The sequence below is a fragment of the Cryptomeria japonica genome, chromosome 3 (assembly GCF_030272615.1).
Source record: "Cryptomeria japonica chromosome 3, Sugi_1.0, whole genome shotgun sequence".
Classification (NCBI taxonomy): Eukaryota; Viridiplantae; Streptophyta; class Pinopsida; order Cupressales; family Cupressaceae; genus Cryptomeria; species Cryptomeria japonica.
Genome location: NC_081407.1, coordinates 380,833,765 through 380,849,718, shown reverse-complemented (window position 1 = coordinate 380,849,718; position 15,954 = coordinate 380,833,765). Strand labels below are relative to the sequence as shown.

Genomic DNA, 15,954 nt, shown 5'->3' with positions numbered 1-15,954 from the left:
CATGTCACATGTACTTACTCAATCTCTTTCTCACACACATGTTCATACCATGCTCATACTCCTACATATGTATATGTATATACATAAACCAAGGGACACAAATATAAAATAATGTGTTGGCCAATCCCAACACATTATCAGGACACTAATGTTGGCCTCTACAAGATTTCTGCATACTTCCTTTTCACATACTTCATTGGCCAATGCATATACCAAGATTACCGAAATGGGGAAAGGTCATCCGGACCCAAGAATACAAAGCCATTATTACAAGATTGAGCACAATATCTCCAAATAATAGACTCCACGCATACCAAGGATACCGCAACACAAAATTCAAAGAGATATTACTTTCATTAACCAAAGCAGCTAATACTAAGACACATAACTGATACCAGGATCAATGAGAACTCAAAATGAACTCAAAATTTTGGAACAAGGATCTTCCAAATATTTCCACATCACATTACCTCCATCATACTACATCATAATGTCTGACCACAACAACTTTTGTCCATAACAAAAGAACTACACATACCAACTGCGTACAACATCCAGACCAATATTTGGATCAATCTGGGCCACATACATTGTCTGGTCCAAACTGGATAGCTAGTTTGACATCAATGACAACAATATTCAAAAAAGTCTAACAATCTACCCCTTTGTCATTGATGGCAAAACATATCCAAAGCTTAACTACGTACAACTCCCCCTTACTCTTGCAACTCCTCAAATCCAAGAAACCACATTCCTTTCTTCGCCTTTTGACATCAAGGACAAAGGATTCCTTTTGATGAAAGAAAGAAAAGGAAAAAAAGGAAAAAAAGGACATAATATATACAACTAGAAAAATGTCAAAACTTGAATATCACACAAGAACCTTCAGCTACTCTTTTTCAGAAAGATAAACTTGTATTATCCTTCATATCAGAAAGAAGAAATTCCCAAGAATGTATGGCTAGTTTAATGCTAACTGAAATACTTTCACACTCCACCAACAGATCGGTTGCATGAGAAAAAACTATCTGGAGTAGATGGGTTTTGCTCATACTCAACTGCATTCCTAAGCAACGCTAAAAAATGCTTCAAATTATCCTCAACAATCTCCTTTACCTTCCAAAACATGTTTACAAAAAGTCTTCTTTCTACCTTTGTAGCAATAGGAGCTCATCTTGAAGAGAGTTAATTCTTTTCCTCTGCTCACCATCCTTATCATTCAGAAAATTAAAAGATTTGCCTAGATTTGTTACTCATCCTTAATAGCATGAATCTTGCTTTTGTGCTTCACTGCAGTTGTCAACCAAGAGATACAATACCTATAGACTCTGCTAGCACTGCGGATATAGTGCCTCAATTCCTCAATACATGTTGATAAGATCTTTTGTGCATAAACACATTCATTCAACAAATTTTGCATATCCAAACCTTTTTCCTCAACTGACTACTTAGAGAATCTCTTTTAGAACTTCTTTCAAGGATTTCAAAAGCAAATTGCTGATATCTTCAAGGCTTGCGTTGTTCTGGATCAAATGCTTTAATAGAATGCTTTCAATTCTATCTAACTCGACTGAAATCAACCAAATTGTCAACCAATTCAGCAAATTAGATTCATCATCTAATTCTCCAGCTTTCTTCTAATTGTCAACCAACATTGAGAGGGGGGGTAAATTAGTATTCCCATAAATTTAAAACTTTCTTCTAACTTTAATCTTCCACTGAAATATTAAACAAACTTAACTGATATAAAACAACACATGGAGAATAAACATGGAGAACAAAACCACAAGATAAACACTGAATTTTATACATGAAACCCAAATGGGAAAAACCATAGAGTGTTAACTCTTAGGAGAATATAACTAGTTATATGGTGTTTACAATAGTGATGGCTCACTTCTTGGTGGCTTACTGCCAGATTACAAAAGCATCTCACTGTCAAAATGCTCACTGCAAAGATACAAAGACACGACTAATTGTTGGAATGCTCACTATAACAAAAGAGGTTGAAATAAAAAGGATTGCATCTCCAAATGCATGTGATCAATTCTAGGATTAAGCTCAGATTACAATTCACAAACTCTACAATAGATCCGGTGAGAGATTTTTGTACAATTGTCATGCAATAGGTTTGGTGAAGGACTACTACACCATTGCAACACTATTTGTCTTCATTGTCTGCAACTCAAACTTTGCACACTGCTACCTCTGCTTCTAACTATCTTTTGCATATCACATGTACTTCCTTAATCTCTTTCTCACAGACACCTTTATACCATGCTCATACTACTACATATGTATATGTACATATATACACTAGAGGATACAAATACAAAGTAGTGTGTCGGCCAAGCCCAAAATGTTATCAAGACAATCATGTTGACCTCTACAAGATTTCTACATGCTTCCTTTTTACATACTTCATTCACCAATGCATATACCGAGATTACTAGAATGGGGCAGGGTCATCCGAACCCAAGAATACCGACCCATTATTACAAGATTAAGCGCAATATGTCCAAATTATAGACTCCACGCATACCAAGGATACCACAACATGAAACTCAAAGAGATATTACTGACATTGACCAAAGTAGCTAATACTGGGACACATAACTGATATCGAGATCAATGAGAACTCAAAATTCTAGAACAAGGATCTTCCAGAGATTTATACATCACATTACCTCCACCATACTGCATCATAACATCTGACCACAACAACAACATTTGTCCATAACAAGAGAACTGCATATGTTGACTGTGCACAACTTCTGCACCAATATCCAGATCAATCCGAGCCACATACACGGTCCGGTCCAAATCAGATAGCTGGTTTGACATCAATGACAACAATATTCACACAAGTCTAACAATGTCAAGTCATGTTAGAATAATATTTTCACTTAACGTAGAAGGTAAAGGGAGGCTAGTCAACCAAATTTGAATTATAAAGTTTAAATTAGGACTTGGGACAGTTTTGCTACCAATTAGTTTGTCCTTGTGTCCACAAACTTGCCCTAAGACATAATGATCTATGTGGAAAATAACTGAATGGAGGTGGGTGCTTGGTAAGTGCGTTGAACATGTGACTAAGATAAATGTACATAGTACGTGTGTAAATGGAGATTTAATGACTAGGGTAATGAACCCAACTTCATACAATATCATATCATTTATCATTATGTGTGTATTAAGACATTAAACCTCAAAACAAACACAAACATAAATTAAAAATCATGGATTTACAAATTTGACCATTATATTACTATAAAAGACTATTTGACTTATACCAAAAAAAAAACTAAAACTGATTTCAAAATTCAAACTATTTATCTATTTATTAGATATTAAAATAATTAAATTATGTAAATGTTAATTAATTAGTTAGTTACATTAGATAAAAAAAATGTTTAATGATATATTAATTTTTTAGGTAAAACGTCGTGATTAAGTTAAATCCATACTCTTAAAATCAATTATAATCATGAATCTAGAGTACAAGGACACAACTCTATTTGAAATGTAACTTTTTTTTTGGTCTAAATTGTTTTACACTAAACCTTAATTTATAATGAAACTCCAAACCTAAATGGATATCCATTAGTTTAAAGCAATAACTATTTTTTTGAAATAAATATTCATTCCTTCGAAAAAAAAAACTGCCTCATGATTTTTCCACCAAAAGTGGAACTAAATTCTTGTAATTACCTTTTTTGTTTTGTTATACTTGCTTATCCATGTGTTATTTTAGTTTTGATGGTTAATCACATATTCCTTTAAACAATTTAGTTATATTTAAATACACTTAATTTTATATTTTTAGTATGGTTTTCTCAACATAAGAACATCTATGACATTGTAAGATGTGAACAAGATTCTATGGTGCACATAAGAGCATGTAGGAGGGAGGTTATCAAGTGGGTAATAATCTCTACCTACTTATGATAGTTTATGACGTATGATACAAGGCACCTTGCTAAAGGAGGTAAATGATAGAATGATGCTTCTAGATTTGGTGTGAGGATATGAGATGTAAGGGAATATGTTATTAAAATCTTGTTGGCCCATTATGGGCTATAAACTATGAGAATTCTTATTGTGATATATTAGGACCTTGTCTAGGCCTATGGTATTGTCTTTTAGTGATCTAATAGGCATTCTTAAGGTTGTTTATTAAAGGCTTGAGATAAAAGTGTAGACACATAAATCTGTCCATTAAATTAAATAAATATTTAATATTTATTTGATACACTAACATTCCTCTATTAATTAAATTCACATTTAATTAATTAATTCAACCCCCATTCTGTTGTTTTAATTAAAAAAATTACATAAATTTATTTAAATTAAAATCCCTATCTATAACCCAGTTATTAAATAAATCTAATTTATTTAATTTCCCTCATTCCTCTCATTTAAATAAATCAACATTTATTTTAAAAAAAACACAAATCAAATTCCCCTTTTAAATAAATCAAAATTTATTTAAAATCTCACCCGTCTTGCATTTTCCTACAAATACAAGTTGCACAAATAAACAGATTTTATTTCTAAATAAAATCCTATTTTCTCTCACCCACCAAACCCACTTGCTCACTAACTTCCTTCTAAATTCTTCTAACCCCCCTCTAATTAGCCTAATCCCCCTCTCTAATCATTTGCACGTTCCCAAACAAAGGTCACTTCTCAAAAATGCCTCAAAGTCTTTGAAATGCATTAAAGGCTTTTATTCTTCAACAAGTTAACCCCCAAAGTCTTTCAAAGCCTTTATGGCTCTTACATAACCATATTAATAGTTAACTCAACTTACCCACATGGTTAGAGACTTTCCCTCTAACTCAACTCCCATTTAACTCATGGGTCTCTTCAAGCATCCATTGCTTTGACCATGGTTATCTCCATTGACTCTTGCACAAGAGTTTATCCATTGGATAAAAGCATTAACCTTGGATAAAAGATTTATCCGCTAACTCAAACCTAACCAAACCCTCCTAGGGTAATCCTCATGTCATCTCAAGCATTTATGCTTCTTCCCTCTCCTCTCAATCTATCTCATGTTGACACTTGCCATCATGGGATTGGGTTGAAAGCCATCACATGGATCACAAACCCATCAATCCTAGCCTTTCACAAGCTCACTCAATTTGGGCCATTCAATCAACATTTTTCCCTATAAAAGGACCTCATTTCTCAAGAAAAGGAGGAAGCATTTTGCATTGTTATTATACTTGTATGTTCATAGGGCTTTCTCATAGCAATCTTAGTCATTTGCATAATAATATATTTTAGATCATCTTTCAATCACTTTCAAATCTTCATGCCATCCATGGTTTTGTGCTAAAAGTTGAGAGTTACTTACAATCACCCATTTGGATCTTGGAGAGAAGAAGAACAAGGGAGAAACATCTATGAGCCTCTTTGGGAGCATCTTGGAGAGTCTTCTATATCTCTTTCATTTGTGTATGCTTTTCATTGTTTTCTTTATATCTCTCTTGGTATGCATCTTAAGGTTTTTGAGTTCATTTATGTTTAGTTTTGGTTGGAACTAATCTATTAACATTTGAACTTGTGTTTATGCCTTGTGCCCCTTTTTCCTTGCATCAAAAAGCATTATAGATTGTATATTGCAAGGTTATGCTATCAATTTTTCTTATATTTGCAGGTGTTGATCTTCATGGAAGGCATGAGGAAAATGGTATTATGTTGTTGTTAGGAATGCATTTGTTTTACTACTTTGGGGGCTAAATTTTTTCAAAGGGTTTTCCTAGGGTAAATAGATGTCTTTTATGTTCCTACGATTGCTTGATTATTTCTCTCTCAATATTTTATTTATAATTCATATTTAATGAAAGTTTTGTAGATTGGTTTTTGTAAATTTTGTACCATAGGTAAATGTGGAAATACCTACATGTTCAACAATTAAGGTATGTTTTGGTTTTAATTGGTAAGGGGTTTTTATATGTATTTTCCTTTACACTTAATATAGTGAGGTAATGCTATCCAAGACTCTTCATGATCAAATTATTAGCACAAATTTCTAAAGAGGTCCCTTTGGTCTAGTAGTATGCCACATTTCACAATAAGGGAAACAATTACAATATTGAAATGTGGGCATAATAAGAACCTCGTTACAACATTAATTTTACAATTTGGATGCTCTATAAATAACATATGATACCAAACAGTAGAAAAACTACTTGTGACATTATGTTTTGGTTTTAACCAAATGAGTGTGACAATCTATAATACTTGCAAAAGAACACAAACAAAAAAGAAATATTTTTTGGTTGATACAAAATCTCTCAACCCCCTTAAGATGCTTCTACATCATGCATGAACTAGTTGGAGTTTAAATTAATTTATAGTTTTGATTCCTTAAAGTTAAAAAAATGGTTGTGGTTTACTATATACCCTTTTCCTATATATTTGATGCTTGATCTAGGATCTAGGATAAAAATTAGGACAACCCAACCAAAAAGATATTCAATTAGGTTATATGTGCATAAGATTTTATATTTATGATAAAGAATAATATGCATAAAAAGAAATAGAACAAGAAATATACAGGACAACAAATTTGTATTATTCTAATTCTATACAACATCTATGAGAACAAAAGTATGATGTTTTTATCCATGTCATCTTACAAAAATGGTTATGTACATTAAAGTACAAAGGAGGAATCATGTAGTGTTAGTTGGAAGCATGAAAGTTTGTATTCCCATTTCAAAGGTATCACAAATGTTTACTAGGAAGATCCTAAAAAAATTAAATTTAAATTCACAAATTTTGTTGTACAAGACATATCTAATTAATTCTAAAATACAAAATTAAAGATCTTCATTGATAATATCAAGACTCAAACTATTCGAAAAGTTATAGAGACACCATACAAAAATAATAATAAATAAAACTAAAATCATAAAATAATTATTAAGAAAATATAATTTAATAAAAAAAACTTTAAAGTAATATGCTAACTATAAAATAACTCTTAAGTTGACTCTTTTTTAACATAAACATTTTATAAAAAAAGAAAAATATAATTGAAAATTTTAAATAAATATTTAAATCTATATGATATTCATATGAAAAATAAAATAATTTATTTTTAATGCAATTTTTTTTTTGTATTTGCAATCTTATTATTGAATAAAATAACTCTTTAATAAAATATTAAATAAATAATATGATAAAAAAGTAATTTAAAGTATTTGTTATCTTATTATCGAATAAGATAACTCTTTAATGAAATATTAAATAAATAATATGATATAAAAATAATTTAAAATGATAATCATTTTAAAAATATTACTTACCAATTTATATTTTTATTTATTTGAATATATAACAATTTACTATTTTATTGTCCAAGGGGCTGAGCTTAACTGGTTAAAACACTAGGTTCTCACTGTGGAGACCCAAGTTCAATTCCCAATAGGGACATCTAAAATGAATTCTAGTTCAATTCCCAATAGGAACATCTAAAATGAATTCTAAGCTGCTACCAAAAAAATAAAAAATAAAGAACAACACAATTAATAGAAATCCTTCATAATGATATATATATATATATTTTTTAAGCCATCAAAATTATTGAAATGTATGAAAAAGTATTTCAAATAATTTTTGCATAAATTTGTTTATATAATTTTAAAAAATAAATATTAAAATATGTTTATATATTGTAATTGACTAATTTGATATATAGTAAATAATTATATTAATGCAAAATTAAAATTCTCAAAAAAAAATTAATTATCATATATGTATATCATATTTTTTATTCAAATTTCAAAGATTAAATATATTTTTAAATATATCAATTAACATCATTATATTCTTAACGTGGAAATAATTAAATCATGTAATTGCATATCATAATAGTTTCACATTCAATTATTTTGCACTTCTTTCATATAATTCAGTATTTTGCAAAACATAATAAACATAAATTTTGTAAATTACAATAATCTAATATTCTCAACTTAAATTCAATATTTTTTTTGGTTTGGTAATGGGCCGAAGCCAAATCGCTTTTGACTGGAGCTATGAACCAGTGAGACCACATTTTTGAGGGGCCTCATCATCATATTTGTTCGGCATTAACACCCTTATATCTCCTTGTGTCATCATGTCTTCAACGCCTAGGCATCACCTTATCTCTCCATTGCCCATGTGTGGGACACATGGGGCTTGAATAGACTTGAACCCAAGACCTCCCATGTAAGAGGCTCACAACTAACTGTTGCGTTGTGGGGTCATCCCCAACTTAAATTCAATATTATGTACATCATCTAAACAAAATTTAATATCTAGAGATTTTCTTTTCTTCTCAAATTCTTTTGTATTTTTATTTTGAAATGAAATATTTTTACTTTCTTTGGGCATTCCTTTCTTAGCCTTCATTTCCTCGCATCTTGCCATTTCTTGATACTCATTAAGAGCTCTTCGGTACTGACATATGAACTCATGAAGTGTTGAGATCACTACATACAATAGAAGATTTTAAATCAATATAATGCATAATAATTGTACTTTATGTTTTTAACTACTAAGAATATAAAAAATAAATATAATTACCATATTCAAAAGGCATAGTTGTTGGATCATTTCCATGGAAAAAGTTGGATAAAGAACTTGCCCCATTTATCTATCAAATACAAATAAATCACTATTTGTAACTATAAAAATCTATATATATTTGAAATAATAATGAATTGAAAAGCAAATTGAATTAAAAAACATTAAAAAGAGATATACCACTTCAAAATAAGATGATAATAAAGACTTCATGTCATCTCTAACATTGTTTAAGAAGTTCTTCAAAACCTACATAAAGATATGTTAGTTTGAAAAGAAAAAACACAAATACAAAAAACTCTTAAATAATAAAGACTATTAATAAATTCACGAATTTCATACCTTTCTAAATTTTTCAGCTATTAAACCATCATCCTTTGATTTGGCCAATTCAAGTTCAACTTTTGCAAATTCATTTTGCAATCCTTCAAGTTCTTCTTTTAATATCTTTGAGTCAATCTAAACAAATAAATCAACAAAAATCAACTTCAAATATATATATATATATATATATATATATATATATATATATATATATATATATATATATATAAAGAAATTACTATACATGATAATTTATCCTAAAGATAAGCATCTATCATAGAATCAAAGATTGACCTTCTTTGCAATTTCTAAATGGGGAAGCTCTTCATAAAATTTGAGTAGCATGGGTATTTGTCGATCAAGGCTCTGCACAAAATTATAAATTTTTTTTTTTTCAATTTAATAGAATAAATTTTGAATGATTTAAAATATATCTAATTATACTTATTATTTTTCAATATAAAACATAAAAAAATTATTTACATAATCTAATATAGTAAAAAATATTTCAAAATTTGATATTAAATAATACCTTACACAAATAATGCAAAAGATTCATTTGGCTAGTGGAAGCATGTATATCTCCCAATTTCAAAAGGCTTTCCAATTTAAATCCTCTTGCAGATCCTAAAAAGAAAAAATATTAAATATTTAAATTTTATTAAGTTCAAGAAAATCTTTTAAATATTTCAAAGAAAAAAAGACAACTTCACATTTAATAGTATTAATTTTCATCAAATTTCTAACCTCTAATTGTTCCTTGATTTAATTCATTTCCAAGAGATAAAACTACATGCAAAACTTTTTGTAGTTTTGGAGATTCTTTCACCTGAAAAATAGAAAAGAAATTATAACAAAAATTAAAATCATCCTATTTAATTAAGTTAATCAATATAAATATATGTAACCAATAAAATCACCCACCTCTTTAGTGGCAAGTTTTATAATATTTATTTTTTCTCTTATATGCAAAGTCTACAAAAAGAACATGACGACAAATTAGTATACATGAAACAATTTCAAATAAATAATCAATTATAAAAAAAAACATATTTAATAAAAATTAATAAAATTATAACTTTCATACCTCAACATGATATCTTGTTTTGAAAGAAAATGTTTGAAGTTTAGATTCTATTCTTGGAATTTTCATCATCTTCAAAAAGAGCTATAAAATTCGAAAAAAATGACAAATATATTTAATACAATAATAAAAATAATAATATATGAAAAATTATTTTTTATAATTTAAAATAAAAATAAAAATGCATTGCATCAAATCATACCTTTTCACAGTTTCCATAAAAATGTATTTCCTTATTAAAATCCTGTATAATTATAAAAAAATTTAATTAAAACTAGTCAATCTAATTTACTACTAGATGAAAGGTTTTTTTGTTTTGATTAAAAAAAAATCAATATATAAAATAATTAAATTAAGATATGTTAATTACATGTAACTTACCTGCAACTTCTTTATCTCTTCTGCTGTAGGGCAATACTTAACTAATTGTTCAATTTGATCATTCTGCAAAACTGAATCATCCAATGATAATATGGCCCTCTGCAATTTTGAAAAAAAAAACTAAATAATAATCTCCATTTAAATAAAATAAGTTGTTCATAATCATACAAATCTTAGAAACCCTCAAATAACAAATTTTAAAAGAAATGGAATTTTATATAGACAGGTTTGAAATAACCTTACCATCATATCATCTATTGGAATCTTTATTTTAGTCAACATAATTTCACAATTTTGTGCCCTTTTAAAATCAATCTGCATTCAGATATTATAAAAAGAGTTTAGAGTACTACTAAATCACATTTTAAAAAATTCATTAAAAATTTCATAAATTGTTTGGATGATGTCAGAAAAGTTGCCTGAAAAAGTTAGAATTAAGTAACAGAGTAGTAATTGCATTGGACAATTTTATATAGAGAAGGTATTTGGAACAAATTACCAAATGAGACTTTTCTGGCTGGCTGTTCATCCCATCAGAAGCACGGCGACCACCATTGGACTTGGCTGGAGCTATATGAAAAAGATCTTCAAGTTCTTCTCTGTTGATTTTTGTTGTCCTAAACATAACCAAAAATAATTATTAGAATACTTACAATAGAGCACCATCTTATGCAAGTTAGGATAAGAATCATACCTCAGAACTTCATCATGGATCTGAGCATCTGCCCATATGCTACCCTGCATGTATCTATCTGCTACTTTAGACCAATGATAGGGCTTTAGTGGCTTAGATGGTGTTGTAGGCGTTGGAGTTGTTGATGGGAGGTTTTTGTTTAAGCCAATTGGTAATGCAGAAAGTGGAGTTCCTTTACCATTAGATGATAAGGGTGGAGGCGGAGGAGGAGTTCTGCCAACACTTGAAGGAACAGGCGGAGGTGGTGGAGGAGCTCTGCCAACACTTGAAGGAGTGGGCGGTGGTGGAGGAGGAGTTCTGCAAACACTTGAAGGAGCAGGCGGAGGTGGAGGTGGAGGTGGAGGAGGAGTTCTGCCAATACTTGAAGGAGGAGGAGGAGGTGGAGGTGGAGGTGGGGCATTTATACCAAGACTAGGAGGAGCAGTTGGAGGTGGAGGACGTCTATCAAGAATAGGAGGAGTAGGTGGAGGTGGAGGTGGAGGTGGAGGTGGAGGTGGAGGTGTACCTCTACTGAGAGTAGGAGGGTGAGTTGGAGGTGGAGGTGGAGGTGGAGCACCTCTACTGAGAGTAGGAGGATATGGTGGAGGTGGAGGAGATGTACCACATTTAGGATTCAGTGATGAAGGTGGTGTATTGCTATTAGGTGAAGAAAGAGGTGGAGGGGATGCGTGTTTTTTTTCACCAAGAGGTAAAGCTGGTTCTCCTGTAACTTCACAATTGTTAGGAGTCGATAGAGGTGAAGGTGAAGGTGGAGAAAAAGGTGTTTGAGGAGATACCAAGCCTTTATCAACAAGGGGTAAATCTGATCCTCCTCTATCTCTACAACTATTATTACTAGATGAAGGAAGAGGTGGAGGTGGAGGAGATGTGCGCTCTTTCTCATCAAGGGGTGAAGCCGGTGTTTCTCCAAGTCTACAATTATTAGGAGAAGATGGAGGTAGAAGAGTTGGCGGTGGAGATGCAGACTCCTCCTCACCAAGGGGTAAAGCTGGCGCTTCTTTAACTCTACAATTATTAGGAGTAGACACAGGTGGAGGTGGAGGTGGAGGTGGTGCTGATGATGGAGGTTGAGATAAAGTTGCTCCAACTGTAGGTAATAGTGGCAGTGATGGAGGAGTGGATGGAGATAGAGGCAGGAATGCTTTCTCAATGGGTGATGATAGCAATTTTTTTGGAGGAAGCTGTGGGGGATTAACTTGAAAAGGACTACATTGGGAAGACAATGGTGGCGTTGGTGGTGTTGGAGGTGAAGTAGCAAAGGTCCATTTTGCATTCGGAGGAGATAGAGATGAAGAATAAGAGTCTGCACGATCACTAGGCCATGGTGTAAGAGGAGGTAGAGGTATGGTTCTGGACCCACCATCTTGTGCAATATCATCCACTATTTTGTGCATCAGTTTGAGAAGTGCGTGAGTCCTCTGCTGAGAAATCTTTACCGGGCTGAACTCGACCAAATCAGAAAATAAGACCTAGACATTTATTCCTACACCAGCATTAATAATGTAGTGCGAACAGTAGTCATTCAAAACTATAAATAATAATTGTAACAAAACCACCAAATAAAATTACACCACTGCATTTCATGGTTTTGATTAATAAAAGGAACTCACCTCTATACCAAAGCCGGCAGGAAATAGATGGTCGCTGTCCCATGGAGTGTCAATGCTTTTATGATTCAACTCCAGAATATTAGTACTGCTAATGAAACTAGTATTAAGCTTAGCTTTAAACATTATCTCTCCCTTGGGTTTGTCTCCTACGTTTAAGCATTCAATAATCACATCTCCTTTGATCATACAGTAGAGGTTTAGTTTAACAGTAGCATCCTCACCCTGAAACAATCCATTAAAAACCTAATTGTCAAACAATTTTCTTTGAAAAAACATTGAAAAGACATAAGGGTTTAGGGCTTAAATCGTTAAAATCACACACCTGTCTATAGAATCTAAAATCTTTGCTGCTTTTGGATGTTTGAAAAGTCTGCTTGGCGGTGGGAAACTCCGCATTTTCAGACCAATCTTTGGAATGAACTCTGATCAGAGGCCTGCAACCTCCCTTACCATCCCAGTTAGGAACTCCTTTGAGAATCACACAATCCAACATCAATGTCACCTCGTTGGGAGGCCATTTGCCCTTCAAATTTCCGCACCTGCAAGCTATGTAATCTAGATATCTTATATAAGAGCCCAGCGGATTAAAATCTTGAAAGGAATCCTGCAAAGATTTCTTGGCAGAACATTTATAAGAGATACTCTTATGCACCGTATGCAACACCTTATTTACATCTGCTGTACCAGTGTTTCTTCTATAGATAAGAAGAGCTGCCGCCATGAAGCTCACAAAAGCCCATCCTCCTCTGTCACATATGAGGATGATTGCTGTGTTTGGTCCCAAATTGTTCAAAAACCCATCAGATGTGTGCAGGACAGTATGGATTTTTTCAAATGGTAACAGAGGATAACCCTCATGTTCTACAGGATAATTCCAAACTGTGACTCTATCATACACTTTCAATATTTCTGCCAAAACTGGTGTGCTCTTGACTTGGAAATTGAACACCATGAATGACCTATTCCGAGCCTGTGATATCACATGGCTTACTAAACCCTTAATGAAGCTCTCATTAAATTCGTCCTCAATTTTGCTTTGGCATAAGCAGGAGCTCATTACTATAACAAGGAATGACCATTCGTGAGAAATTATTGATTAACGGAGAAAGATCACAGCATTTATATGATTTTTATTATCATATTCGAACATATCAAATTAAAATATTGAAGCTCTACTAAGATGACCAGAAACCAAAATGAAAAAGAAAAATTTAAGCCTTTTGTGCATACCATACATTCTATCAGCCAACTCCACGAGGCCATCAGGAAAGGATCTGGACAAGCTTTTTCTTCGTAAGTTGAACATGATCCCCTTTAGGCTCTGCTAAATCTTAAGATGCTTCTTTATTTGATTTGCTTCGCCAATATGATTCCTTCCTAGCGTTCGCAAAAGAAAAGTAATTAAGTGGGAATGAAACACCAAACGATTTGAATCCCGTGAGAAGCTTCAAATTATAGCGTGTTCTGTTCCCTAGAATCCATCCACCGTGTCGGCCAGTTGAAGATGGATCCAATTACAAATTGGTTTATGGCTTATAGATTAAAAGGACCTATTGACCGTTTCCTTTACCCGCCAATTTAAATAGATTAATTGGACTGGGCTTAAAACTACACCAACTTTTGAACGCTTAGGTGGCGGATATGGGCTCTTTCCTTTCGTTCAAAATCCAAACTCTGTTTCCGCGTGGAAATTTTACTGGATGCCCGTAAGCGTTTGATCGATACCTAGGTAGCGTCTCAAGGAAAATGGTTGCTGCAGCGGACAGAAGATATGGGTATCCACACGCTACAGTCGCACCGTTTCACCATAAGCAACCAACAGGTTTCTAGCATACTCCCGGCCTACGCAAAATGGGAGCTTTAAAATAGGGTTTAAGCATCCATAAAAGCCTAATGGAAGGGGGATTATTATCAGATATTACAGTTGGAAATCCTCTGGTAGAAATGCATGCAAAATGTGGAAGCATAGACAATGCACGTAAACTGTTTGACCTCATGCCTCGAAGAAATGTGATCTCATGGAGTGCTGTGATTCCAGGATATGCACAAAATGCGTTTGTTGAAAAGGATTTATGAACTTACAACCAAATGCAATTGGCAGGTGTAAGGCCAGACTCTGCAACCTTTGCCAACATCCTCCCTGCCTGTGCCAAAATGGGAGAATTGGAACAGGGTATGGACATCCATCACAGGACAAACAATACAAGCATTCTGTCAGATGTTGTAGCTGCAACTGCCCTGGTAGACATTTATGCAAAATGTGGAAGCATTGAGATGGCACGTAAACTGTTTGACAGAATGTCTCCAAGATTACCATCATAAGCCTCATATATATCATAAACACAGGCATGCAGTCCGGCTGGGAAGCAGGTGGGTTTTCCCAGAAAAACCTTGACATGTTCAAAGAAAATTATTGAATGCCTGTTGTTCTTACACAAATTTTTCTCATATAACATCCAAAGGAGACCCTGTCCGAAGAAAGAGTTTTGCTCCTTCGCATCTACTTGATATTCAAGAAAATTATTAAATGGCTGGTGTGCTTACAGGAGATCTTGTATAACATCCAAAGGAATCCCTGTATAACACCCAAATGAGTCCCTGTTCAAGGAAAGTGTTTTATTAATGTGGTTCTAGTCAAGTGCATAAGGATGGTCAAAAGGCTATTTCGGTAGTATTATGATAGAACTTTAAGGCTCTTTATCACGTCATCCATGTTGCAAAAAATCCAGTGTTTACCGTTGACTGCTAAAACGCAGAACGGGCTGCCACTTCTGCTTTCGTGGAAAAAGCAACCTCAGGTTAGGTTGCTTCTTGGCTACGAAAGCAACTTCACGTTAGGTTGCTTCTTGGCTACGAAAGCAACTTCACGTTAGGTTGCTTCTTGGCTACGAAAGCATCAATGACTTTAGTGCTAATGGTAAAAAGCCTACTAATTAGACACTGACTATTTGAAATGTTCAATCTTGTTGTTAGGGTCACTTCACATGTCGATGAAGTTAGCCTTTATGATTATTGGTTCTTTTTAAGATAGAATTTAGTCTAGTGCTTTAGAGCTTAAATTTTTAAAGGATGAATTTTGTGATCTTTCAAGGGACTTTTATTCACACAGTTGATAAATCAAGAGTTGAACTCACTACGTAGTCTATTTGAAGCAACAACCAAGAGCTATCTTAAGGGCTCTATGATCATTTTCATGTTAAATTTTAGATGATCTTGTTATCCTTCACAACCAAAGTTTTAAAATCAATTTAGTGCCATAAAACAAATCACAACTT

The 15,954-nt window shown here is 32.8% G+C and overlaps 1 protein-coding gene across 3 annotated transcripts; it reads right to left on the bottom strand.

The window, feature by feature from the left end:
- Window positions 1–7,988: 7,988 nt before the first annotated feature.
- Window positions 7,989–15,303, bottom strand: LOC131044734 (formin-like protein 20). 3 transcript variants are annotated; one of them, XM_057978128.2, is made up of 17 exons: window positions 13,910–15,303; window positions 13,002–13,738; window positions 12,680–12,901; window positions 11,070–12,538; window positions 10,875–10,992; window positions 10,619–10,690; window positions 10,376–10,474; window positions 10,197–10,238; window positions 9,998–10,078; window positions 9,835–9,885; window positions 9,658–9,739; window positions 9,443–9,537; window positions 9,205–9,276; window positions 8,929–9,045; window positions 8,767–8,835; window positions 8,587–8,656; window positions 7,989–8,492 (listed from the first exon to the last, which is right to left on the bottom strand). In XM_057978128.2, exons 1-17 carry the CDS (start codon window positions 13,983–13,985, stop codon window positions 8,245–8,247), a joined length of 3,720 nt encoding a protein of 1,239 aa, XP_057834111.2. In that variant the 5' UTR covers window positions 13,986–15,303; the 3' UTR covers window positions 7,989–8,244. The 3 variants fall into 3 exon arrangements, with proteins under 3 accessions (XP_057834111.2, XP_057834113.2, XP_057834114.2); XM_057978130.2 differs by having other exon boundaries at window positions 13,915–15,303; XM_057978131.2 differs by lacking the exon at window positions 9,835–9,885.
- Between the last annotated feature and the right edge of the window lie 651 nt (window positions 15,304–15,954).